Source organism: Phascolarctos cinereus, unplaced genomic scaffold, assembly GCF_003287225.1.
Source record: "Phascolarctos cinereus isolate Bilbo 61053 unplaced genomic scaffold, phaCin_HiC Scaffold_3;HRSCAF=262, whole genome shotgun sequence".
NCBI classification, from domain to species: domain Eukaryota; kingdom Metazoa; phylum Chordata; class Mammalia; order Diprotodontia; family Phascolarctidae; genus Phascolarctos; species Phascolarctos cinereus.
The window spans coordinates 132,506,371-132,531,945 of record NW_027555736.1 but is presented as its reverse complement, the minus strand read 5'-3'; the positions used below and the strand labels follow the sequence as shown (position 1 = coordinate 132,531,945).

At 38.0% G+C, this 25,575-nt stretch overlaps 2 protein-coding genes across 2 annotated transcripts in view; one reads left to right on the top strand and one right to left on the bottom strand.

Moving 5' to 3' along the window:
* The window catches only part of LRRC28 (leucine rich repeat containing 28), a 188,392-nt gene extending 179,747 nt beyond the window's left edge, over nucleotides 1-8,645 (bottom strand). The window contains exons 1-2 of the mRNA XM_020964020.2: nucleotides 8,538-8,645; nucleotides 865-1,087 (exon numbers count right to left, since the gene is read on the bottom strand). Of these exons, the coding sequence (XP_020819679.1) occupies nucleotides 865-1,032 (168 nt within the window). The 5' untranslated portion in view covers nucleotides 1,033-1,087; nucleotides 8,538-8,645. The remainder of the gene's footprint in view (nucleotides 1-864; nucleotides 1,088-8,537) is intronic.
* A 2,791-nt stretch (nucleotides 8,646-11,436) lies between these two features.
* Nucleotides 11,437-25,575, top strand: part of TTC23 (tetratricopeptide repeat domain 23) — a 98,993-nt gene continuing 84,854 nt past the window's right edge. Inside the window, 7 exon segments of the mRNA XM_078151165.1 lie at nucleotides 11,437-11,664; nucleotides 13,376-13,475; nucleotides 17,823-17,931; nucleotides 17,933-18,014; nucleotides 20,932-21,055; nucleotides 22,586-22,733; nucleotides 22,920-23,045. Coding sequence (XP_078007291.1) covers nucleotides 17,840-17,931; nucleotides 17,933-18,014; nucleotides 20,932-21,055; nucleotides 22,586-22,733; nucleotides 22,920-23,045 — 572 coding nt within the window. The 5' untranslated portion in view covers nucleotides 11,437-11,664; nucleotides 13,376-13,475; nucleotides 17,823-17,839.

Here is a 25,575-nt window from a genome sequence, read left to right as displayed (position 1 = left end):
TTAGAATGTTTAAACTCCATCACAATTGGGACACTTTATTTCTCTTTATGTCTTCTCCAAGACAAATGTCCAGCATACAGTAGGTATTTAATAAATGTTTGTTAAATTTAACAAAAATTTTGAAAAAGCTCAAAACAAAAGGACAGAAAAGTTAAGTTACAAAAGTCTAAAATGATTGCTGTAATACTGGAACTCAAAATAACACTTACTAAAAATGTAATGCTACTAATAATATACTAAGCCCTGAAAATAAAAGACACATAAATGTTCACTGCTTGAGACGGTAAAGATAAGGAAGGAAGAGGGGGGAGTGGGCCTGACCCATGATTTCATGGGTATAGAGAACTTGTGATTAGCACATTCCCCCTGTTCTTTAAATTACAGTCCTAAAGAGTTGCTCAGACACTTCGGAGGTTAACTGACTTGCCCTGGGCTACATAGCCGGTATATGTCCTCTGTAGTCAGTTCTCTGTCCCTGTCACTAAATGTTTCACCACACTTTCAGGTCACTATTAATATTCAACATATATTATCTTAATTCTTAACATACATTAACCACATATCAAGGCAGTATCTCCTCAAATGGGAGGGCAAAAAGATAACAGGATGTGAAGATTTAATTTCCAAATGAATAGTCTGTTGAAATGAGAACAGAATGGAATGATTCACAAGGAAACAATGAAACAACATAAACCGATCCTATTAACCAAATAAGAAAATGCTGTGAATTATGTATTTGTATTGCCCATGTACACCATTAGATAATTCTCTTTATAAAAATCCCTAGAACAAAACTCTGATTTTGGTCAGCATTAATTTATAAGTAAATATTTAAAAATAAAATACTGTTTGCACTTATCATACCAAGGTTGTAAGGGAGTTTCTTTTCATATAGAGTCTTTCCAAGTACTGCAGGCCCTCATCTTTCAGTAACTCCATTGGAAAATGGTGTAGATTCCTGTAATTTAAGAATAAATTCTTGTGCTTTTCCAGCTTCGCCACAGAGATTGTCTTACAAAGTTCTGATGCCATGACTGAACCTGTCCCATCAGCCACATTACAGCACTACATCTTGTAAAGTACGGATCTAAAGATAGAACAAGAAAATTTTTAAATTACAGTTGATCTCTTATAAGCATTTATAATACATCATCATATAAATTAGTGTGTAAAGTGGCTTACATCCAATATAGGAAATAAAGACACTAAAAAATTAATTATCCTATCCAAAGCTTTTTCAAAGTCTTTTGCAAACTCTAAAATAAAATTTACTAAAAAATTTACTTTTTCACTTTTCTCAATCATCAAAATCTTATATATATATATATATATACATATATATATACACAAACACACACACACACACACGAACATATATATCTCAACATAAAGTTTTATAAATAAAGTCACAGCTTAACCAAAACAAAATGATCAGGACATTTAATTCAGCTAGAAAAAGGTTTTTTGTATTAATAAAATATGCACAATACCTTTTTTGAAAGATTCAAACTATTACACACATATAAACACACACACACACACAAAGGAAACTTGTAAAAAATTAAATCAACAAATTCTACTTTTTTCAAAATAGCTCCTTCAACATATCTAAAACATTTTAATAAAACTATAGGATGTGATCAATTTTCACTTATTCATCCCACTTATATTTTCACTTCCTAAGTACTATCTAGTCCAATTTTATTTTGTTTTTCCTTTTTCTTAGTTTTGAGGGTTCTTAGGAAGAAATGAGCAAAGGACAAATCCTGGGAATCACAGTTTTGTTTGCTTATTTTTACTTGAATGACAGAAGGATACTGCACTGGGAGGCAAGATCAAAGTTCTAACCTTCCCCACCATAAGCTACTCCGCTTCAGCTACCTTCTCAATGAAGTTAATATTTTACGGGACCAGAAGAATGAACTGCTTTAGATCCCTTCTAGCTCTGAGACCTATCACATACTTTCATTCATGTTAACTCCATAAACATCTAAGGAACTGCAAAACAGAGGTACAAAGAAGTTGCCTTTTCTCCAACCTAAGAATTTCAGCTTGATTTCTTTGATTACTCTTTCCAAATTCCTTTTGAAAATAAACTCAAGGTTTTGAAAATCATGAATTTGAGCTTACTTAAAGCAATCTACACATTCAGAGTGCCTCATTAAGCTACTTAACAAAAAATGTATGATCTCTCAATGAATTTCATATTCTTAATCCATAGTAATAGAGAAATCCCCACTTCTAATAATTAACGTAATTTTATTGAAAGGCAACATATGAAAATTCACATATATTACTAGTACAACACAAGAATTCAACATATTCCAATATTTCTGATATCTGATGATTTATCTAAATCTATGGAATATGTGGTTTTTTGTTTTGGTTCGGTTTTTTTTGGTGAGGAGTTTGGGATTAAGTGACTTGCCCAGAGTCACACAGCTAGTAAGTGTTAGGTATCTGAGGTCAGATTTCAACTCAGGTCCTCCAGGCTCCAAGGCCAGAGCTCTATACACTGAACCACTTAGCTGGCCCTGGAATATATTGTATGACCTTAAACATACTATTTCTTTGAGTCACAAGTCCCTTTCTGTAAAATGAAGGGAATAGATCATCTTTAAGTTCCTTAACAGCTCTACAATGCTAAAATTTTATATAGAACGGCAATCTTTATATTGCAATGAGAACCAGTCAAATGGAAGGGAATTGGGAGGAGAGCTAGAACACCTATAATAAGTTTCAAGGCAGAAGAGAGTGAAGCCAGACCATTTTTCCTTTGGCCTATGTTTATAAATCTATCCTACTTCATCCTAGAACCTCACTGCCCACACTGCTGCTTTATATTATTTGAATAACAAGGAAAACCCACTCCAAATAGAGAGTCAGAAAAGTCCTATACACTTAAGACTATGGAGTGATTTATTTGAAGCTCTCCAAAGCAAGTATAAACAAGCTATAACACATAACCAATAAGAAATTTCATTAAAAAAAACAGAAGTAAAGGGAATCAAGAAACTAGAATAGGAAGAGAAGATCGGATAGTCATGTGGCAGGAGTAAGGAATGACAAGTTGGCAGACCAACTGTTCCACTGGTACCCTCACAAAGTCAGAAAGTGAGGAAGGCCTCCAGTGTTTGGGCAGTCCCCCATGACGATTTTTGGGAGGACATCAATAAGAATTGCTCAGGATGGGCAGGGGTGGGTAGGCTGTGATCTTCATCAAAGGAGGAAACTACTGATCTTTACAGAATTTACACAGATTCACAGATACAGATGAAATATTCAGTATGACTTCAATTAGCACTTCTGTGCAGGTGACTTCCAAATCAAACCTAACTAATCCCATTTTATTCAGTGCTGTATTTCCAACTGTTTGCTGGATAGAGATGTGCCTGAAACAGTTTCCTACCTGTCTGATCATTCCTTCCCTGGATCTTCATCCAGGTCACACCTTCTAACTATGGGTATCCTATAGGGCTCTATACTGGGCTCTATATACTATTTCATTTTGTGATCTTATCTGCTCCAATAACCTCTCTATTCTAAGATCTATTAATACAGCCCTAACCTCCTAAACCACTCCAACCGCCTTCTGGACATCTTGAACTGGATATTCCATAGCTTAAGCTCAAAACTGAACTTATATCTTTTCTTCAAATCCTCCCTTCTTCCTAACTTTCCATTTAGTAGTAAGGGCACCAACATCTTCCTGGTCACAACCTAGTCACTCTCTCACCTCCTATATCCAATCAATTACCAAGTCCTTCACAACATGTCACATAAGACTCCTTCTCTCCCCTCTGACACTGCCAATTACCCCAGTACAGACCCTTATCACCTTACACCTGGACTATGGCAATAACCTACAAGTGAGAGTCTCCTTGTTTCAAGTCCCTCTCCATTCCAGTCCATCCTCCACTCAGCTGTCAAACTGATCTTCCTAAAGTGTGGGTTTGAACATACAGCCCTCCCTGACCAATTCAATTAATTCCAGTGGCTCCCAATCACCTCCAAGATCAAAAATAAAATCCATTGTTTGGCTTTCAAAGCCCTTCATAACCTTGTTCCCTCCTACCTTTCCAGTTTTTTTTTAATACTTTTATTCATCTCCATTTATTATTCAATCTAGTAAAACTAGCCTCCTTGCACAATACACTCTATCTCTCCACTCCAGACATTTTCATTGGCTGTTCCCCATGCCTGGAGTGTTCTCCCTCCTCATCTCTGCCTGCCAGATTCCCAATTTTCCTTCAAGTTCTGGCTAAAATCCTTCCAACTATAGTAAGGTTTTTTTTTGTTTTGTTTTTTACCAATCCTAATTTTGTTGTTTTCTGTTGTTTCCCCCAGTAGATTTTTAGCTCCTTGACATTAGGGAATTTTTTCCCTTTTCTTTGAATCCTCAGTGCTTAGCACTAGTTACAGTGCCTAACACATAGGATGTGTTAATAAATACTAGACTGTTTTGGCACTTCAAACATGCCTAAAAATTCTCCCCAATGAACTATTCCTCCTAACTTGTCTATTTCTGTTAATGGCACCACTATCTTTCCAATTTAAGAACCTTGGAGTAATTTTTTTAACTTTTCCTCTTTCACCTACACTCATCCAATCAACTGCAAAGTTCTATTACTTTTACCTCTGCAATCTCTCACATCAGGCCACTCTTAACTCTCACTAAAACACCCTTAGTTCGGGCTTTCATTTCTTCTTCCCTAGACTGCTGTTACAAAGCTTATAACTGGCCTTCCTGTCTCCAAGTTGCCCTTTCTAATCAGTCTTTCACATCAATGCCAAGTAATCTTCCTAAAGCATTGCTAAGTTATCACTCATCTACTCAAAAGCCTTCAGTTAGTCCCTAGTGTCTGTTAAATAAAGTTTAAATTCTTGACTCTGCCATTCAGTCTAACTCCAGTCTAACTGTTCAGTCTTATCTCATACAATTTCTTTTTGGATAGTCTATGTTCCAGCAAAACTGGACTACTTTTTGTTCTTCATTCTAATTTCTGCTCTTTCCTATCTTTGCAGCTTTGTTCAGTCCTCTATGCTGGGAATAAATTCCCTCTTCACTATTTCCCTCTGTTTAAGTTCTTCCTTTTTCAAGGTCCTTCTCATATTCCATCTTCCCATTAAACTTTTCCTAATCTTCTTCTCTCCTCCACAAGTAAAAGTGATCTCTCCCCTAAAATTTCTCATAGCACTCTGCCTGGGTCTTTTCTTTGTACTTATCTTTCTCCCTTGTATTGTGTACTTATCCTTGTTCCAGCACCCCAAAGGTTTGTATCCACAGACTCTAGCATATAGTAAATAATTAAATGTTTGTTGAATTAAACTGAATTCTCTAGCCCAACATAGATGAGAAAACTGGAGCCAACTGGATCAAATAACTTGCCCAAGGTCCCACAAGTGAAAAGCAGAACAGAGACTAGAACCTAGCCTTCCTGACTCTCAAAAGCACTGATGAGCCCTATTAATTTCAATTAAAGGTCTCTAAGATTTTTCAATTACAAAGTAGTCATATCAGTGGGTTTAAGAGTGATCAATGCCAAAAATAAGATCACACAACACTAATAATACCTATTACTGTTCCACTAATTCCACAGCAATCATAGGCAAAGCACAGCCTTCATTTATATACTAAAAAATACACTACAAACATTCACTTCACTACTTTTTAGTCTGTAAACTTTCTTATTGATGATAAATAAACACTACTATTAATCACTTACAGGCTATATATAGTCCACACTATGAAAATTCAGGTCTTCCAATAGGTTGCCTTCTGAACATGTTTCATTGTGTTTTTTTTTTTACTGGAATGAACTTAGCATAATGCCTGACATATAGTAGGTATACAATAAATGTTGATTGATTGATTTGAATAGGAATCTGAATATTTCAATTTGGAAATAAGGTCAAATATGATGAGAAAATTATAGAGGGTATTCATGCCGTGAACATACTAAGAAATGTGGTTTTACACCAAGTCTCTGAGGACAGGATAAATTAGAGTCATTTTTTCCTGAGTCTGATAACTGTGTAAGTCATTTCAGGGTCAAAAAGTAGGGCTATGTGATAAAGACAAATGAGTTTAAGTTTTTTCAATAATTTGGAGGCAAATTTTGTAAAAACAAAAAAGATATAATGTTCCTGCTTTCACTATACATCTAGATTAAGACCAGCACTTTTCTCATATTTTAAAGGGAGTGGGGGGAAAGTTTGGACTAGTTCACCAAATAGCTCTAAAATACTATGACTTTTTAATTAATTCATATTCTCTAGAAGCTTTTACCAGAGAACTGAGAATGATACACAGGTCATTCTAGGTGACAGAGACATGGATATGGAGTCAAAACATGTGGTTCAAATCTTGTTTCTGACACTTAACTAACAGAGTTGATCACGGACAAGTAATTTAAAATCTCTGTGCCTTCTGTGCACTTCTCTTCTCAGAATACCTTCCATCTATCTACTCTCTCTCTATATATAATCTTATTTGTATCTTGTTATTTACAGGCTGTCTCTTCAATTAGAATGTAAGCTATTTGAAAACAGAAACATTATGCCTTTGTTTCCCCACTTCTTAGCACAGTTTGGAACATAGTAAGCACTTGTGCTTACTATGCTGCCTGACTCATCTGTAAAATGAGATGCTTGAATAAGGCCTAGATCTGTGATCCTATGAAAATATATCCTCTTTAAAAAAAAAATCAAACTCCTGTTAACTCTTCCACCCCACCCTATCCCTATTTTAAAAGGGGAAAAGGAAGTGAACAGACTTTTACTGAGTGCCTATTATGCTCCAGGCACTAGGCTGAGTGCTGCTCTAGGCACTGTGCTGAGTGTTTTTACAAATATTACCTCATTTGATCCTTACAACAACTCTGTCAGGTAGGTGCTATTATCTCCATTTTACAGTGAATGGAAATGAGGCAGAGAGAATTTATGGACTTGTCCAGGATCACACAGTTAAGTGTCTGGATTTGAATTAAGAAGCTGTATTTGAATTCAGGTTTCCTGACTTCAGGCACAGTACTCTATACTCTATGTGACCCAGCAGCCTAAAAGGAAAAGACTTTTTTTTTCCTAGGTGGTCATCTGAAAGGAGTTCCTTCTCTAGAAAGAAGCTTCACACAAGAGACCTCAAGGCTATCACCCCTCCTAATTAACACTACTACACCAGCCAAGCAACTCCACATCCTCCATTCAGGAAAAGGGGTGTCAAAATGGGTAAAACCATTTATATTCCCATACACTCAAGAGATATACACTTTCATATGACAACCCTTTATTTAGCATTACAACATGAGCCAACCAACTCCAGGGATATCAGCATTTATATGACAATTTACACACATACACACATACCTTCACAAGAATTGCTCTAAATTAGAACTATTATAACCAATTCCAAGGATGTTGGCACATGTCTAACTATACAAATACACACACACACACACATCCTTCACTGACAGTTTTCTAATTACAACTCCAGGGGTGTCAGCATGTGTTTGACCATTTACACACACATACACAAAGTCTCAAATTAGCAGTACTACAACTAGCCAACCAACTGCAAGGGTGTCTGTCAGCATGTGTCTAACCATTTACTTACACACACACACACACACACACACACACACACACACACCCCTTCATGGACAGTCCTCAAATTAGCACTATTACACCAAGCCAACCAACTCCAGGGGTGTCAGCATATGCCTGACCATTTACACGCATACACAGAGAGCCTCAAATTAGCACTATTCCAACTAGCTAACCAGTTCCAAGGGTGTCTGTCAGCAAGTGTCTAACCATTTACACACACACACCCCTTCATGAACAGTCCTCAAATTAGCACTATTACGACTAGCCAACCAACTCCTGAGGTGTCAGCATGTGTCTGACCATTTACACACACACACACACACACACACACACACACACGCACGCACACACACATCCTTCACTGACAGTTTTCTAATTACAACTAGGCAACAACTCCAGGGGTGTCAGCATGCGTGACCATTTACACACATATACACAAAGTCTCAAATTAGCAGTACAACTAGCCAACCCACTCCAAGGGTGTCTGTCAGCATGTGTCTGACTACTTACACACACACACACACACACACACACACACACACACACACACACACCCCTTCACGTGACAGCCCCGCAGTCAGCAGGCCGGGCGCCTCCAGGGAGGGGGGCGCTCGGGCGGAGGGCGGGGGTGCGGGATGGGGAATGAGGGGGGCGCTGCGGGATGGGGGCGCGGACAGCAGCAGGCGAGGCCCGGCCGGGTGGGGTCAAGACAGACGGGACCTGGAAACGGCTCTTTCCAGTCAGTCCCGGAGGGGGCGAAGGCTCTGGGGGAGACACCCGGGAGCCGGGGGCCGCCTGGGACCCGGAGCCCCTTGTCCTTGGAAAGCAGCCCCGCCAGGCGGGGGCGGAGGTCCGGATTTGGGGGCGGCGGAGCCGAGATCCGGGCGCGGATGCGAGGACGAGGAGGAGGACGAGGAGGAAAAGATACTCACATCCACTCCTGGCCGAAGCCCGCGGCTTCGGGCTGTCCCCTAGACGAGGCTGAGCTCCCCTAGGCGAGGAAGGCGGGGAGGGGAAGGGGCGGAGCCGTGTGGTCTGGGGGCGGGGGCGGGGGAGGGGGAAGGCGCGGTGGGGGCCCCCAGCTCCGAGTGATTCACGCCCCCGGGATCCGCGCCCGGAGGGGCGGGAGAAAGGAGAGGGGAAAGGGGTGGAGTCAGGGCAGGGAGCTAGGCGGGAGGAGGCGGGGCAGGAGGAGGAAGGAAGCCTCGCGAGAGCGAGACACCCTGGTTCTCGCGGTATCTGCTCACACACAAGAGCGCGACTCTTCCGCATCGTCCTGTAGTTGTCTGTGTTGAGTGCTGTAATCTTTTCTGCGCTACTTTCGTGTTTTGTTACTGCTCCGATGATCGGAGGTCCCTGTTCCTCCGAGCCGCAGGGTTTGGGAATGGGTGTCTGCTGACTCAGCAGCTGCTGTTCCTCGCAGGCCCTCCCTCCAGGATCGTAGAATGGCGCCCCAGGCAAAGGAGGGAAGGGACACCTGGCTGTGAAAGCTGCCCCCCCAGGGCCCGTGCTGGTTGCTACCGTAGCGCTGGCGAGCTGTTTGTGCCTTCCCACTTCAGGACCAAAACATGGCCTCTCTTCCCACTTAGGGTACAACCGTGAATGACAAATTTTACCAGTACAAGAGAAACATAAAGTAATAGGAAGCATTTTGTTTTTCAGTTGTGTCCAACTCTTTGTGGCAGCATTTGGGGTTTTCTGGGCAAAGATACTGGAGTGAGGCAAACAGTGAAGTGATTCGACCAGGGATACACAGCTAGTTAATGTTAGAGGCCACATTTGAACTCAGGAAGATGATTTTTCCTGTCTCCAAGCCCAGTATTCATTCTATCGACTGAGCCACCTAGCTTCCCCAAAGGGAAGCATGGCTGACTGTTAAGTGCTTAACACAGTGCCTGGCACGTAGGAGGCGCTATGTAAGTTAGCTAGTAGTACCGCATAGGGATTCGGCATCGGAACCAGAGAGACCTGGATTCAAGTCGCCCATTTGATAAATATGGTCATTTCTTAGAGCCCTGGGCAATGCTCTAAGACAACAAACACAAGTTTCAGGACCTGCATTAGTAAAGGGAGTTTCCTCATACTAGCAGTTCCTAATACAGATGAAATTGCATGTCCAATTCTTATCTGTATTCTAAAAAAGCATAGGTGAATGTCAAGTGCAGTATTTCTCTGCAGAAATCTACTTGGAATGGAAAGAGCACTGAACTTGAAGTCAGAATTATGCAAAGCAAATTAATAGTTGGGTGACCTTAGACAAGCTGCCTTATTTCTTGAAGCCTCGATTCTGATATGTGTAAAATGAGAATAATAGTACTTAAATTATGTAACTGAAAGAGTGAGAACCTAAGTATATGTAAACTCCTTTATGCCTATCATGGGCTTTTAAAACATAAGCTTTTACATAATGTTCACTGACCTAGCAAAGAGTCACAGATTGGAAACAGCAAAGGGCTGTTTCTAACCCTGTCATTTTATATATGAGGAAACATGATTCAGGAAGGATAAGTGGTTTGTCCAGTCAATGCCCTGCTACAGAGTTAGCGTTTGAACTGGTTGGTGCTTTTTTCCCACTAAACTCTGAACAACCTGCCTCCAAGAACTTCAGTATCTTTTGGATGAAATATGACAACAATACGTATATTTATATCATATGTTAGGAGTAAAAGAACTTTATATACATTGTATCATTTGAGTCTCAAAAACAATTCAGAGACAGGTTAGTAGTTATACCCCTTTAACATTTGAGTGAAGGGAGGCAGCAAGGTAGCGCTAGTGCATAGAGCACGGGCCTCATAGTCAGGAGGACCTGAGTTCAAATGTGACCTCAGACACATAACAGTCACTAGTTGTGTGACTCTGAGCAAGTCTCTTAACCCCAATTGCCTCACAAAAAAAGAAAAACACATTTAAGGGAGATCCCCATAGGTCAAGCGATTTGCTCAAAAAGGTACAAAACTATTAAACTGCTTCAGAGAGATTATAACCCATAGACTAGTTCCAATCCAGTGATATCTGCTACATTGAGAGTATACCGCAGAAAGGATAGTGGCCTGGGACTGACAGATAAATGCGATTCTTAGACAGATTTTCACTTCCCTTGCGGTGAAAAAAATTAACACTAGGTTGGGAGAACAAAGTCTTAAAAGAATAAAGCAGTAGGGGCTTGCATTTCCATTTTAAAAAATCTAATGTGAGCAAAATCATTTTTCTTTCAAAACGTGTGTAGCAAAGGTCTCTGGATACATGAAAATATTAATAAAATCGATTATTCAAAATTTACTCCTTGGAACTAACAACCACAATCAATGGCGTTTCTCATCAACATATAGTATTATTTCTGTTTAGATTTTTAATAATAATAGTAATAGTAACAACTCTTGTGGAAAAATGCTGGATCTAAAGTCAGAGGAACTAAGTTCAAAACCCTGCCCTACCATTCACCATCTGAACTGGGTAGGTCAATTAACATCTCTGTGCTTTTAATGCCTGCTTTAAAAAAAAAAAAATGAGCTTCTCCAGTTCTAGATCGATGCTCTTACAGCACGTAACATCCTGATTTGAGAATTGCCCGTTTAGTGTCTTTACAATGCTAAATAATAGGATTTAAACATCTTTACAAAGCACCTACACATCTCGGTTACTAATTTTTAAACTCTTAAAATTAGTTTATTTTTTCAAATGATGTGATTTGGCTTTAAGGAGAGGCCTAGCAAATAGAAAGCCAATCCCCTTTTAAAATTCCCGCCTTAGGTTCCCAAGGATTGGGTCACAAACTTTGACTGGAAAGGGTACTTCAGGTCTTTTGTTCCTTATTGGCTAAAGCTGCATCAATCACTTCCCTGATCCTGAGCTTTGTGAAATAACGAGTTGCTTTTCCGGGATATGGTTGCCCGATTTTAGTTTTAAGCTGTTTGAATTTAGTCACTTCCGTGGACATTAATCTATATAAAGAAGTATAAAATTATAAAGCAGCAATTAAAGTTGCCTGGAAAGCTGCAAATAGACGGCTGTGCAGTTTGCCTCACAGTGAAGTGGAGCAGCTTCTCCGAATCCACTGTAAGTTGATAATGGGATTTATAGCAAAGTTGCCTGTTTCTTGAAGTTGTCCAGGATTTCTCTCCAATTTTAAAGAACTGTTACCGCTGTCAGACGTAAACCAAAGTAAATGAATTGTTAAAGGACAGGAGTCAAAGGAAATCAAGAAACAAGTTTTTTTCTGAGGGTACAAATTTCTCTTTACATTCAAGTGTTGGGGGGTGGGGTGGGGAATATTGTATCTAAAAGCAACTTTTAAAATATTATAAAAAAGAATAATGATTATCTTTGACCACCTTAAGGTACTGTTTTTGTTTGTTTTGGCTTGCTAATATTCATAAGATCACATGTAAATATATACTTTTAAATGAAAGGGATATTTCTTTCCATTAAATATATTCCAAATAACAAATAGGAAATACATTTATAACATGTTTTGCTACAAACTTATAAAACGAAATGAATATCAGAATAAGACTTGGGTCTTGAAATTGTGTGCCCCTTTTTATCCTTAATTCAGTGTTTTTCCCCCTAATTTTTGTTTTTCTCCTGTGACTTTGCCTTCTATAAATAAAAGGACAAATCTGCCAAATAACCGCGAAAGAAACCAAAATGAGAGGACAGAAGCAGATTTATAGCTAGAAAGTTATAACTTTTCAGTATAAAAATTATAATTCTTAAAAGATAAGGCTATTTCTTGAACCAATTTGTAGCTCCTAGGGTATGCTATTTTAAGAACATTTCACATACATTCATTCTAGACATTTTTGCTGGGTATCTACTGCCTTCAAAGTACTGTAGTAGGTCCTACAAAATGAACTTTAGGCACAAGCCCTCATTTCAAGAGCTTATGGTCCAATTGAGATAAACACAAAACATTTAAATAATAGTACAATAGAGTATTTAAATACTACATAGGTCAGGGAAAGAAAAGATTAGCACAGTCTGAAATGCTTAGAAAAAGTATTAATTGGTTTAGGAAATAAACTGAGCCTTGAAGGATGGGTAGGATTTAGAGAGATGGAGAAGAAGGTGGAGGGCATTTCGGATTAGGCGATGAGAAGGGAAGTAGTGGCAGGATAGGGGTGGATGGAGGAGAAAGAATGTGAACAAAAATCTGATTTAGTAATATTGAAGATCTGACTGGCTGGAGTGGAGAATTCTTCATGTTGTGCATTGCTGAGCAAGATTCAGGCTGTGAAGAGTCTTGAGTGGCAGGCTGAATGATGAGTTGGGACTTTATGCTGTAAGGCAATGAAAAGCTGTTGAAGGTAGGTTTTTTGTTTTTGGTGGGGTTTTGTTTTGTTTTTGGTCATTTTTTAAAAAAGGAATCATACAATGATAGCAGGTTTCAACATTTAACTGGCCGAAGTATACAGGATGAGTTGGAGAGGAAAGTCTAGAAACAAGGAGAGACCAGTTAGAAGTTATTGCAACTGTAGAAAATGGCAGATTAATAATTGATCTTATAAACCTCTATGTGTTTTAATGTTTAAAAGAGCAAACGCTTTTAATAGACTCTTGGTTGAATAAAATAAATCCTGATGCATCATTTTTTTTTTCATTTCAAAAGCATCTTTAGTGTTTTGCCATTGAAATGAAACAAGATTTATTTTCATTTTTTAATAGTAACACCTTTACCAAGGTGGAGAGACAGGTAAAAATGCAATTATTCAGTAATAATTATTGTCCTTTTATATTTAACATAAAATTCATTCTTCCTTTCCCTTAGAATTACAATATAAGATTTTTTTGGTGCAGTATAATGATATTGCTGATATCTCAGTAAAGAAGAAGCTGTCACACTTCGAGAAGATTGATTCCATGACCAGGTATTCATGTTCAAACTGTAGACTAATACTCAGCCAGAGCCAGCAAAAGGAAAAATTATGAAATAATAGATACTTGTCTTCAGATCTTGGACCTCCAGATTCATTTGGCTTTTTACTCACTTTGTTCCCTATGTCTCCCTTCCCTCTGCCCCTGTAGGCACCATCATCCCCATGTCAAAACCTGCTCTGGAGAAAGGATCTTAGAACCATTCAAATTAAACTGATAACATCCTTAAAATTACTCATTACAAAGGGTAGTCTGAAAAACGACCTTTAAGCCCTTAAAGTAAGTAAATGAAGCTCCAACTGTGAAATTTCTAGTCACTCAGGTTTGTAAACTGAGTCATATTCGTTCTTCCCTTTTTTCATCTCCCAAATCCAGTCACTTGTCAAGTATTTTTGAGTTTACCTCCACAACATCTTTTGTATTTGATAGACATCACCTTAATTTAGGTACTCATTCCTTTTACCTATAGTATTGTAATATATTGTAATACCTTCCTAATTGGTGTCCCTGCCTCCAATCTGTACCCCCTTCAGTGCATACTTCTGCCAAATTAATGTTCCCAAAGCATAGGTCTGGCCATATCGTTCCTCTGCTGAAGAAGTGATTTCTTGTTGGCCCTAGAATAAAATACAAAAATCTTATATTTGGCCTTCCATGGTCTGGCTCTAACCTCCCTTTCCAGACTGATTCACCTTGCTCTATTCCAGGGACTCTGTGTTCTAGTCAAAGTGACATCCTTGCTTTTCTCCACCCATGACCTTCCATCTCTTGCCTCCATGCCTTTGCTCTCTGTCTTTACCCCGTCACCTCCACCTTTTGGAAACTCTAGCTTTCTTCAAGTCTTAGTTTCAGTGTCACCTCCTGCATGAGGCCCTTCTTGGTCCCCCAGTTGTTGGTACTCTTCTTCCAATTACTTTGTATTTATTTTGTCTAAATTTGGATTTATTTCTCTGTGTATTTGCCCTCCTCTTCGCTTCACCAGCAGAATATAAGCTCCTTGAGAGCAAAGATCATCTCCAGTGCCTAGAAAAGGCTAACACAGTCCCTTTCACATTCTTAGCACTTCATAAATGCTTGTTGGGTTGAATTGAATCAAAGGCCCCAGTGGCCTCTTGATTTCATCTTTCCCACCTTGACAGAGGGTCTTTTCCTGATCTCCCCTTGCCTGCTGGTCACTTCCATGAGTTCTTGATCTGGCAACCACGGGAGGGCAGTTGTATTTTGATATTCTTTTTATTATTGGATTGTGTGTTTTTAATGTTTAATTATTAAGTAGTTTTTTTCTTGGGTTTGTAGTTTATAAACTGCTATTGCACTTAAGCCAAACATGGCCTTAGTTCCCGAAAAGCCTCAAAGAAGTTAAGTGACTTGACTAAGGTCAAAGCTAAAATTCAAATCTTTTTCTAAACATAGACCTGAGTTTCCTACCACTCAGGCCATATTTGCCCATTGGGAGAGTTTTTGTCAGTAGACTCCCTGAAATTCAGATAGAGCATTCTCAGATATTCCCTGGGGAGTTAGAAAGACCTGTTGGACTCTTCATTTTCCTAATCCCACACATCCAAGTCCTACACATTCCTTCTTCATGTGATCTTTTGCAGTTCAATTTGATTCAACAGACATTTATTAAGAGCCTATTTTGTGCAAGGTGCTGTGTTTGGCCTTGGAGTCAGAAAATATGGGAGGCAGCAAAGTAGAGGAGGTACAGCCCTGCCTCTGAGAAAAGAAGGCTTGGAGTCACATGCTGCCCTTAAATGCTTTCTGCTTGCCTGTCCTTGGGACTCCATTTCCTTATGTGTGAAATGTGGAGCTAGGGATTAAATAGATGCTCTCTGGGGTCTCTTCCAACCCTAGAAATACCAAAGAAATCTCAGCCCTACCCTAGCTAGCAGTTTCATGTGCTTGAGATGGCATTTAGCCTCTGTTGGCCTCAGTTTCCTCATATGTGTAATGGGGATAATAATGCTTTCTCTACTTCACAGGACTGTTGTGGAGAGAGCACTTTGTAAAGCACTCTAAATATGAGATATTATTATTATTATTATTATCTTCACCACCACCCCTTAATTTTAGTACTAAGTATCTCACACTTGTACTATGGCAGTAGTTCCCCTAATTGTTCTTATTGCTTCCAGTCTCTTCTCCCTGTATTATATTTGAATAATAACCTTATCAATTTTCCTACAACATCACTTAGTGATCCTATCAGTCTTTACCTTAAAAGTCTTCAATGGTATCTTTCTGATCATCAGTCAAAATTCAAAGTCCTTAGTTTGGCATTTAAAGCTCTTTACAATCTACTGTCAGTTTACTAACCTTATATTCCACCTTTCCCCTAAACATACCATTTGCTCAAGCCAAACAGGGATATTCATGATTTACTTAATGTGGTTTCTGAATTTTCTATACCTGGAGTGCCTGTGTGTGGTACAATTGAAAGCCAGAGAACCTGGGTTTAAATTTCTACTTTGCTACATAGGTAGCATAGGTAGACAGCTCATTTAACTTCTCTGGGCTTCAGTTTCTTCATCTGTAAGATTAGGAGGTTGGACTAGACGACCTGTAAAGTCCCTTTCACTTTAAATCACTTCTAGCACTTCTCACTGTTCACCCCTGTGTTAGCAGCCTTGCCACTTTGGAGATGCTGCCACTCTGAGCCCCTCCGAGTTGGTGAGTCTTTAGCTCAGACCACTATTTCATAAGGGGACCAGGCCATACTTACTTCACACCCAGCTCCACTTATTCTTCAGACTTCTCTCCTTAACTGTGCATTCCCCCACCATCCCCACCCAGCTTTCCAGCTCTGCTTTATGTGTTATTTTCCCCCCTTAAAATGTAACTTTCATGAGGATAAACACATGCATTTGTATCCCCAGTGCATAACACAATGCCTGATACATCAGAAGCTGTTAATAAATACTCTATCTGTTTTTCTAAAACTGTCTCCACTCCCATCTTCGTATGAAATCAGTTCATCCTTCAAAACCCCGTAAAATGCTACCTAGTGCATGAAATATGCCAATCTCACCCTCCTCTGAACTTCTTCCTATAGCTCTTTATTTGTCCCAGTCTTATGGCACTTGTCACATACTGCTTTGTATTATAGTACATTGAGACTATATTCTAGAGGATCTTAAATACAAGACTAGGTAGTGTGGATGTTATCTGGGGGGCAACAATTACTATTTGAAAGTTTCTAACTTTGAGGTGACAGGATTCCAGAAGTGCTTAGTGTAAGGAGAAATTCCCTAATAATTATAACTATCCAAAAATAAAGTGTTTCTTTTGGGAAAGAGTACATTGCTTCTCTCTAGAAGTTTTCAAGGAAAGGTTGAATGACCATTTATGGAATATATTATACTGATCTTAAGATCATAGATTTAAGACTGGAGGGGGGCAACTAGGTGGCACAGTGGATAGAGTCAGGACGACCTGAGTTCAGATCTGGCCTCAGACCAAACACTTGACCCTTACTAGCTGTGTGATGCTGGGCAAGTCACTTAACCCCAATTGCTAGAAGGAAAGAAAAAGAAAGAAGGAAAGAGAGAGAATGAGAGAGAGAGAGAGAGAGAGAGAGAGAGAGAGAGAGAGAGAGAGAGAGAAAAGAAAAGGGAGAGATTAAGTGATTTGTCCAAGATTGCACAAGTGGTAAGGGATAGTGTTCTGACTATGAATTGTTTTCAGTCTAATCTACCATACTGCCTTTGAAGTGAATTATTCCTCAGGTCTGTATTGAACTAGATGACCTCCAAGGTCCCGTCTAATTCTGGAATTCTGTGATTCAGAATTCTCCCTTAGTAGCTTATTAAGCACTTTGATGGTAGGGAGCATGTATTTTATTGATCTTTGTGTTTCCTACACAGTTCCTTGAACATAGTAGGTGATCAACAAATATTTGTTGAATGAATGAAAAGTGTTTATTGACTACATTATTCATTGTTGCTAAGGTAAAAATGAAGTTAATGGTGTTCTGATAGCAATAGAAAAAGCCTATGGATTCTATGACAACCACAGAATTCAAAATTTTCACTAAAAAATTCTAAAAGACAAAACAAGCTTAGAAAATATTTTAATAATTTGAAAAAGTATTTTTGGATAAGCCAGTAAGGTAAGGTTGGAAGTATTGTAACTAAATCAAGACCAGTAGGAAATTGGGTAATCATGATCTGTGTGACTGTTATATATGGATTAAATAGTACCTATTTGCTATAGTACCTATCTTACTGAAATTTGTACATGTGCTACTCTTAATATTAAAAGGTAAATGAATATTTCTAAAAGTAGCTTGATGAGTTGCTATGATTTATGACTTTGAATGTTTTTGTAATGTTCAAAATTAGAAGACAGATAACAGAAAATGCAAGAGGATCAAGAAACTCAAATTTCCAGTCACCTAACTGAAACCAAGGATGCCCTCTGTACAAGATCTAAACAGATTCAAAACGAACTGCCTAGTAATCCTATTGCAACCTCCTAAACAGAAACTTCTGGAGTGTGAACAAAAAGTAAAGTTTCATTTCAGCATTCATGAAGTAAGATAACTTCTTTCATGCACATTTTATCTTTAATGAATTACCTGCTTTCTTATTTCAAGCTGCATCTGCCTGACAGCCATAGTGGGTTACTAATGGAATCTAAGATAATAATAATATCTAAGATTTATAGAAGTACTTTGAGGTATGCAAAGCACTTTATATAGATTTTATAGTTTGAACCTTACAATAATCTTGTAAAGTTGGTACTGTTGTACCAGTTTTACAAATGAACTAACATATACCCAGAAAGTATGAGTGATTTGTCTGAAGCCTTGCAGCTACAATGTTACGGCTGAGATCTGAACTCAGATTTTCTGCCTCCAAATCAGTATTCTTTTCCTACACCATGTTCGCCTCCATGCCCGTTAAGGTCAACTTCTGACTTTTTAAGAATCTATGATTGTTTTTGTCCAGTTGGTACAAAAGAACTAAACTAAAGAAACTAAAGAACTAAAGAAAAATTGGGGTTATATTAGAGGACAAACCAGGGAGCAGAGTTAGGGTGAAGTCTTTGTCTATCTTGGTCAAGGTTCTCATAGTAAAAACCATGACTGGAATGCCCAAGTCCTGATGTATAATGTAGTATTGTCACTGTTCTCATGCTCTTAGAAACTTGTATTAGGGACACTGTAAAGGTAAATTTAAACACTAAGAAATATTTGAACCTTTTTATAACTTCACTTCCCCTAAAATGCTTTATTATACTCACCTACTATCTGCCCTCTTCTTTAGTCTGCCACTACTCTAGAAAGCTTCAGATGTAATCCAGGTTTCTTCCTCTAGGACCACAGGGTAAAGCTTAGGAAAAATTCTACCAACATAGCAAAAATTTGAACTCAACTCTTTAATGTTAGATTGGAAACTTGGGTGTTCCTGGATCAATCACCAAGCTGAGTTCAAGTTCTTATTTTAATATTACCTAATCTTAGGCAATTCATTTAACCTCTTTGGGCTTTAGTTTTCTCATCTGTATATTAGAAGATTGGGCTAGATGACCCATACAGCTCCTTTGAGGTCTAAATTTATGAACCCTCTCTACCCTCTGTAGCTATGACTAAGGGTAAGCAGATAAGGTGCAACATACACAAGGGCATAGTAAGGGACATTTTTAACATTACTTTTATTTATAAAATTCGGGGGGGGGTTGTTTGTTTTTGCGAGGCAATGGGGATTAAGTGACTTGCCCAGGGTTATAGTATCAAGTGTCTGAGGCCAAATTTGAACTCAGGTTCATCTGACTTCAGGGTCGGTACTCTATCCACTTTGCCACTAGCTTCCCCTAAAATTCTATTTTCCATGGCATATAGGTATTTGTCTTAAGTTAAATTGTAGTGTACCAGACTGAAAGCATAATGCCTCTGGTGGGCAGTAAGTGGCAGACTTTGGTTTTAAACGTTGCTTAAGGTGCTCAGTGCATTGTTGCAGTTCTGACAGTGTATATCCTAGCAGTATTCTCTTCAGCCTCTCCCACAACTCTGCCTTAACCTCTGTTTCTTTCACACTTGACTCCTACCTTAGCCTTCTTTCATTGACCGGTCTAAACCCCTTCTCTAATTTCTGTCAAACACTGGCTGCTGCTCTAGGAATGTTGTTCTGATAGACCATAACCCTGAACTGACTGAGAAGTCATTTGAGCCTTGGGAAAGAGCTTAGACTGGATATAGTTAAAAGACTTAGAAACCTTCAGACACTGTGGGGTCTGGAAAATAAAAAGCGTCTCCCTTTTCTTATATTGTAATGTTGATTGTTGATCCTGCTGATCTTGTTTGCATCAAAGGCTCTAAGTCTCTGAATTATTATACTTTAATTGCGCACTATGATTGCCCACTTCTAAATCTTAAAATCTCTTAGATCTTAAAATCTTACAATCTATAGAAAGCTCTATAACTGTCACAAGAGTGTGACATCAAAATCAAGCAAATAATGGAGAAAAATGAGAGTTGAGGGGTAGTTAAACCTTAGAAGTGACTATTTCTTATTAATTATTGTATTTTCACTCTTTTTCACATTTTAAGCCTATTTTCTTTGTGTGTGTGTGTGTGTGTGTGTGTGTGTGTGTGTTTTGTTTTATTTTGTTGGGGGTTTTTTGTGAGGCAATTGAGGCCAAGTGACTTGCCTAGAGTCACACAGCTAGTGAGTGTTATGTGTCTGAGGCTGAATTTGAACTCGGGTCCTTCTGACTCCAGGGCCAGTGCTCTATCCACTGCACCACCTAGCTACTCCAGCCTGTTTTCTTAGAAATCTCTTACAGTGGTCTGTCATAGAAAATGTGAGAGAAAAATTTAAAAAAGAGCTCACCTTTACAAAGGTTATAGAAATAGGGGTATTTGTAACATAATAAGAGAATTCATATCTCAAATACAGTCTCAGTGGTTTTTATTATCCTTATTTTCACTCCACTACAATGTGGCTTATCTTTCTCTGTAGTTTTTCTGTCCCTACAAACTTCAAAAAGAGTTCTTAGTTTGAAACCATATGCAATACAGTAGTGTATATGATATGAATAAGTGAACTCAGAAAGCCAAATGAAACTCTCCTCTATTGGAAAAACCCCTGTGACATGAGGTTTTCTTAACCTGGGGTTCACAGATACCACTTCCTCCTACTACAGTGTCCATGGAAAGATTTCAGGGGTCTATGAACTTGGATGGGACAAAATCAAATCTTTATTTCACCTTAATGAGTTTCCTTAATCCTATGTATTTTAGGCATTTAAAAATATTATTTTGAGAAGCAAACCATAGGCTTCATCAGAGTGACAAAGGGTCCATGAAACAAAAAAAAAGTTAAGACCAAACTAAGCAAGCACAGCCAAACTGAAGAGGCAACCTGACTTTTGTGTCTTTAGAATTTAGATTCTTTACATGGCTAAATATTTATACGTATGTGTGCGCATGTATTTCTTCTCTAATAGTATAAACAAGCTATAAAAGAACTGGTGCGTGGTGTGGCACTAACAAGAATTTGTTATGGAGACCATCATTGGAAACTAGCAGAAGCGCATGTTAATTTGGCTCGAGGATACCTACAGCTGAAAGGTGAGCTCATTACAGATGGATGGTTAACTAGTTCCTGTCCTTTCTACAAAGTTATTGGTTTGAACATAACTAGATGAATGTGGATTTGGGTTATCTCAGATTTAAATGTCTGTTCTCTTGGCACACATCGAGATGACATTCCAAAGGAAATTTGAGAAAGAGTGCAGAGTATAGGGAGAATATAAAGATTGAGAAGTAAAGAAGTAAAAAGTTCAACTCTAGTTATTCTTTCCATAGTCTTTAAAATAAGGTTCTTAGGAGAAAATAAGTTTACTGGGTATGATGTGAGTTTTTAATGTGACTACTATTCCTCTTATAATCATCACAACTTCACTTAACACCTGATAATGTATTTTTTCATATTATTTTCTAGCTTTCATATCCTTGCCTCCTGTAACTAGATTATAAACTCCTTGAGGGCAAAGACTGTATCTTATGATATTTTTTTGTATCCTCCTCTGAACCTAGCATAAATCTAGGCACATAATTCTCATTAAAATACTTTTAGCTTGACAGATAAATATGGGACTTATACAAAATTTACGACAGTTAAAGGTCTATAAGAATCACTATAATAATAATGTTTCTTTAATTTTTTTGGCTTCTTAAAAATACTCTTCTTGTATTCTAGACATGGGTATATAATTAACTTCATGTTTTGACAACCTTCTGGGGATTAGAGGTATAATTCTGTGTAATTAAGAACGTAAAGCTCAGAGAGCATTGAAGCATGACTCTTTAATAGAAATCATGGCTATTTCTCTTGATTTTAATGGGGTTCTTTAATGTCATCTTCATAACATTGTCACTCTAATATTGTAAAATGAGTCAGTAGAAGAAACTTGAAATATATACATTCCAGGCACTTAGTGGTTGTATTTTTGCTGCTAGTCTGTGCCACGTTTACTTATTACCACATGAGAAATATGTCTATCAGATGATTCAGATATTTTAATGCCTCACAAAAATTTTAGTGGTAGAAGATTCCTTTTATAGATGGAGAAACAGAATTTCGGGGAGGGAGAATAAATGATTGGCCAGAATTATATTGGAAACCTTTACCAAGGGAATTAAAATTTACTCACATCTAATTTCTTGTTTGGAATGCTATAGCTTTTAAATGCACCATTTATTTTCTAATAACTTGTAATTCTTCATACCTCTAATTGTGGAGAGAAATCAAAGAAATTCAATTCTAGCTTGTTTTTATTATCTTGTTTTTAAAAAAGATTCTTTTTTAGTAGAATTTTACTTGAAGACTTAGAGAAACACATTTCCCTTTTATAGTCATGAAACTGTTTTCAGATAAACTGTAATGAAGGTTTTGCCTGAACCTGCCCAGCTGTGCTTCATGCTGAGATGCTCAACTCTGCTTCTCAGAATGAATTACCATGTGAACATTAATAATATAGGAAAGAAACATCATTACATTCACAAGTCATTCACAAATATATTCCAGTTCATTGATATGAAAGAAAGACTTAAACCTCTTTTGTGTGTGTGTGTGTGTGTGTGTGTGTGTGTTCACAGGACTCTCATTACAAGCAAAACAACATGCAGAAAAAGCCAGAGAAATTCTCCTCACCAATTCATCTTTGCCTGAAGAAAGCATAGATATTTTCAGATGTTCAATTGACCTTTTTCATACTTTGGGAAGAGCTCTAACTGAACTTCAGAAGTATCCTTTTTCTCCTTCTTCTTTGTAATTGGAGGCCCTGTTCATAGTTTGTATATTTAATTTTCAAGACCAAATAGTCAAGATGATTCATAAAATGGTACATAAAGGACTAGGAGCCAGGATAGACTGGGAACTGGTGATCAAGAATAAATGACTGAATATAAAATTATCCTTAATGCAATTCAGATTAAAGGAAGCCTCACAAAATTTAACAAAAGCTGAGAGACTTTCAAAGGAGCTATTGGACCATGGAAAACTTTTAAAGGAAGAATGGGTAGAAATTCAAGCCAGGATCAAGTTGGCTTTTGCACAGTAAGTTTTGAGTTTTGGTTATTACAGTATAATGGTGAAGATCTGCTAGTAGTATTTATCTTCATAAAGTAGATGCCTTCTTACAAGATTATTCTTGGACTCAGAGTCATTTCCAAGTAGTAGAAGAGGAGAAGAGCAAAACTGTATTGTAAATCTAATCCCAGAGTTTCATTATTAGTAGACTCTGATTAGACCTGCAGTACTCTCCAAGTTTATCCTTATATAAACCCCTCCCTCTACTCTTCCTTCTCTATTTCATCCTCCTATGATTAAATGTTTGGGAATGGATAACACATAGTAGGCATTTAATAAGTACTTGTGGAATTGAATAAACACATATCTCATAGTCAAAGGAATAGAAAATGTGTTCTTGATGTCTCTACAAATAAAGAAAATGTGTATGTATGGTAGCACACCCACTTTATAATCTGATGATCAGGTTTGCATCTCTTGTTTTCTTTCCCCTAATGGTATTATTCTATAAACCAGGGGTTTAAACTATGGCCTGAGGGCCAAATCTAGTCCCTCTGCTTGGTTTTTACATTTTTAAATAAAGGGAGTTTTTTGCATTTAAAAATATTAAAAATATTCTTAGTTCCTGGCATTGCAAAAAGAAGCCAAAGGTTAGATTCGTGGGCCATAGTTTGCTGACCTCTACCTAACTTTGCACCTGCTCCCTGGCTCACAATCATACTCTGTTCTCTCTTGTCATTCCATTTTTACCTGTGTTTATTACCAAGCCACAATTTTCTTCCTGACACAAAGATTCACATGCAGCTGGGACTAGTCTCTTATGCTGCACCTACTTAATCATCAGTATCAAGAGAATATCTTGATGTACCTAAATACTCCTGGGGAACTGACAGCTGAAAGCCTTCCTGCGCTCACATATTCTCAGATGCACACCTGTTCCTCTTTTATGAGCATCATTAGGGTCATATTCTTGCCATAACTTGACCACCACCTTCATCTTCCTCTCCTCTCCATCTATATTTTAAGAAAAAGTCCTGTTAAAACTTTTAAATTTCATGTTAAGTTTTCCAGCATTATGTGATCATGGTGTTCCATGATTCATAGCCATATGATATCACCAAAAGAATAATGATGTTAAAAATATGGACCTTAGAAGAAGGGAACAACTTGGAGTCAATGAAATTTCCCAGATCTGATCCAGTCCATTCATCTCTATACCACTATTACATTCTGAGTTCAACTCATTGTCCATGTAATGTACCCATTCATCTATACATTATACTCTGGGCAATATTCTTTCTTCATTCATTTGTTTTTTCTATGAGAATTATTAAATTGATATCCTTTTAACTATCATTCCTGGAGAGCTTTCCCTTCTCCCCTATTAATTATCTCATCATGGGGACACCTTCCCCCACTTTCTCCTCTTGCACCCTGGTCTCACATGAAGAGTCAGCTCATCTCCTTGCCAAAGCTAACATCACAATGTGCACCTCTATCCCATCACCTTCCATGGCACTGGATATATAAATTAGTTTAGGTTAAATTGTTATTTTTATTATATTGATACTGATTGCCCTAGGGGATTCTTATAGGGTGTAGTCACAGAAAACAGAAGGAGAACAGTGGAGATACGTGGAGCAGCTGAACTGCAGGAAGGGAGTGTGAAGGTGTTGAGGAATTACAGACACAAGGCCACAGAAATGTCCTTGAAATTATCTCTACCCTGGAGCAGGGCTGCTTAGAAACTACTGGGGTATGAGGAAGGAACAAGATTTCTTAGGAGCACTTAGAAATTTCTGGTTGGAGCAGGATAAGGGCCTAGAGTTTCCTAGAGGTTGACACTTGGTATCCCCAGCACCTGGGACATAGTAGGTGCTTAATAAATCTGTTGACTGATTGACTACCCTATCCTTTCCCCAAAGTATAAATACCCAAATTATAGAGAAGAAAAAAGACAGTTTGCATCTAAATACTCACAGGTAATTGATATGTTTATGTTTTTCAACATTCCAAGTTCAGTTTTTTAGGGAATTATATTGATTTTCTTATAATTTCCTAAATCATGATGGGTGCACCTAAATTGTATCATCAGACCATTTTTTTAATCCAAAAGGGAAAGATGTTACTCAAAGATATGTGCCTCAGAAGAAAGACACTTATTAATACCTATGTGAGCTGTCAGATATATTTATACTTGGTGAGGTAGGAAGCCATCTTGTCATTTCCTCATTGCCAATCCAGCGTCACTTTTTACCATCTGTCACTATATCATCATAATGCCCAGTATTTTCAATGCAGTCCTAACTTGGACCTGGAATTACATTTATCATCCAATGTCAAGTTTTGCAATTCTGTGGCACCTGATAGTGACCTCAGTGAGACTCCACATGGAAACTTCTCCTGCTTATTTACCACCAAAAGGAAATGCTTTAGGAATATGTGTTCAATTCCCTTACAGCCTTTTCAGATACTTCAAGACCCTTTTATCATTCCTGGTGATCTCATTCTAGGTCTTTGACCTAAGACTGGAAATCAGTGTCCAGGAACAACATGC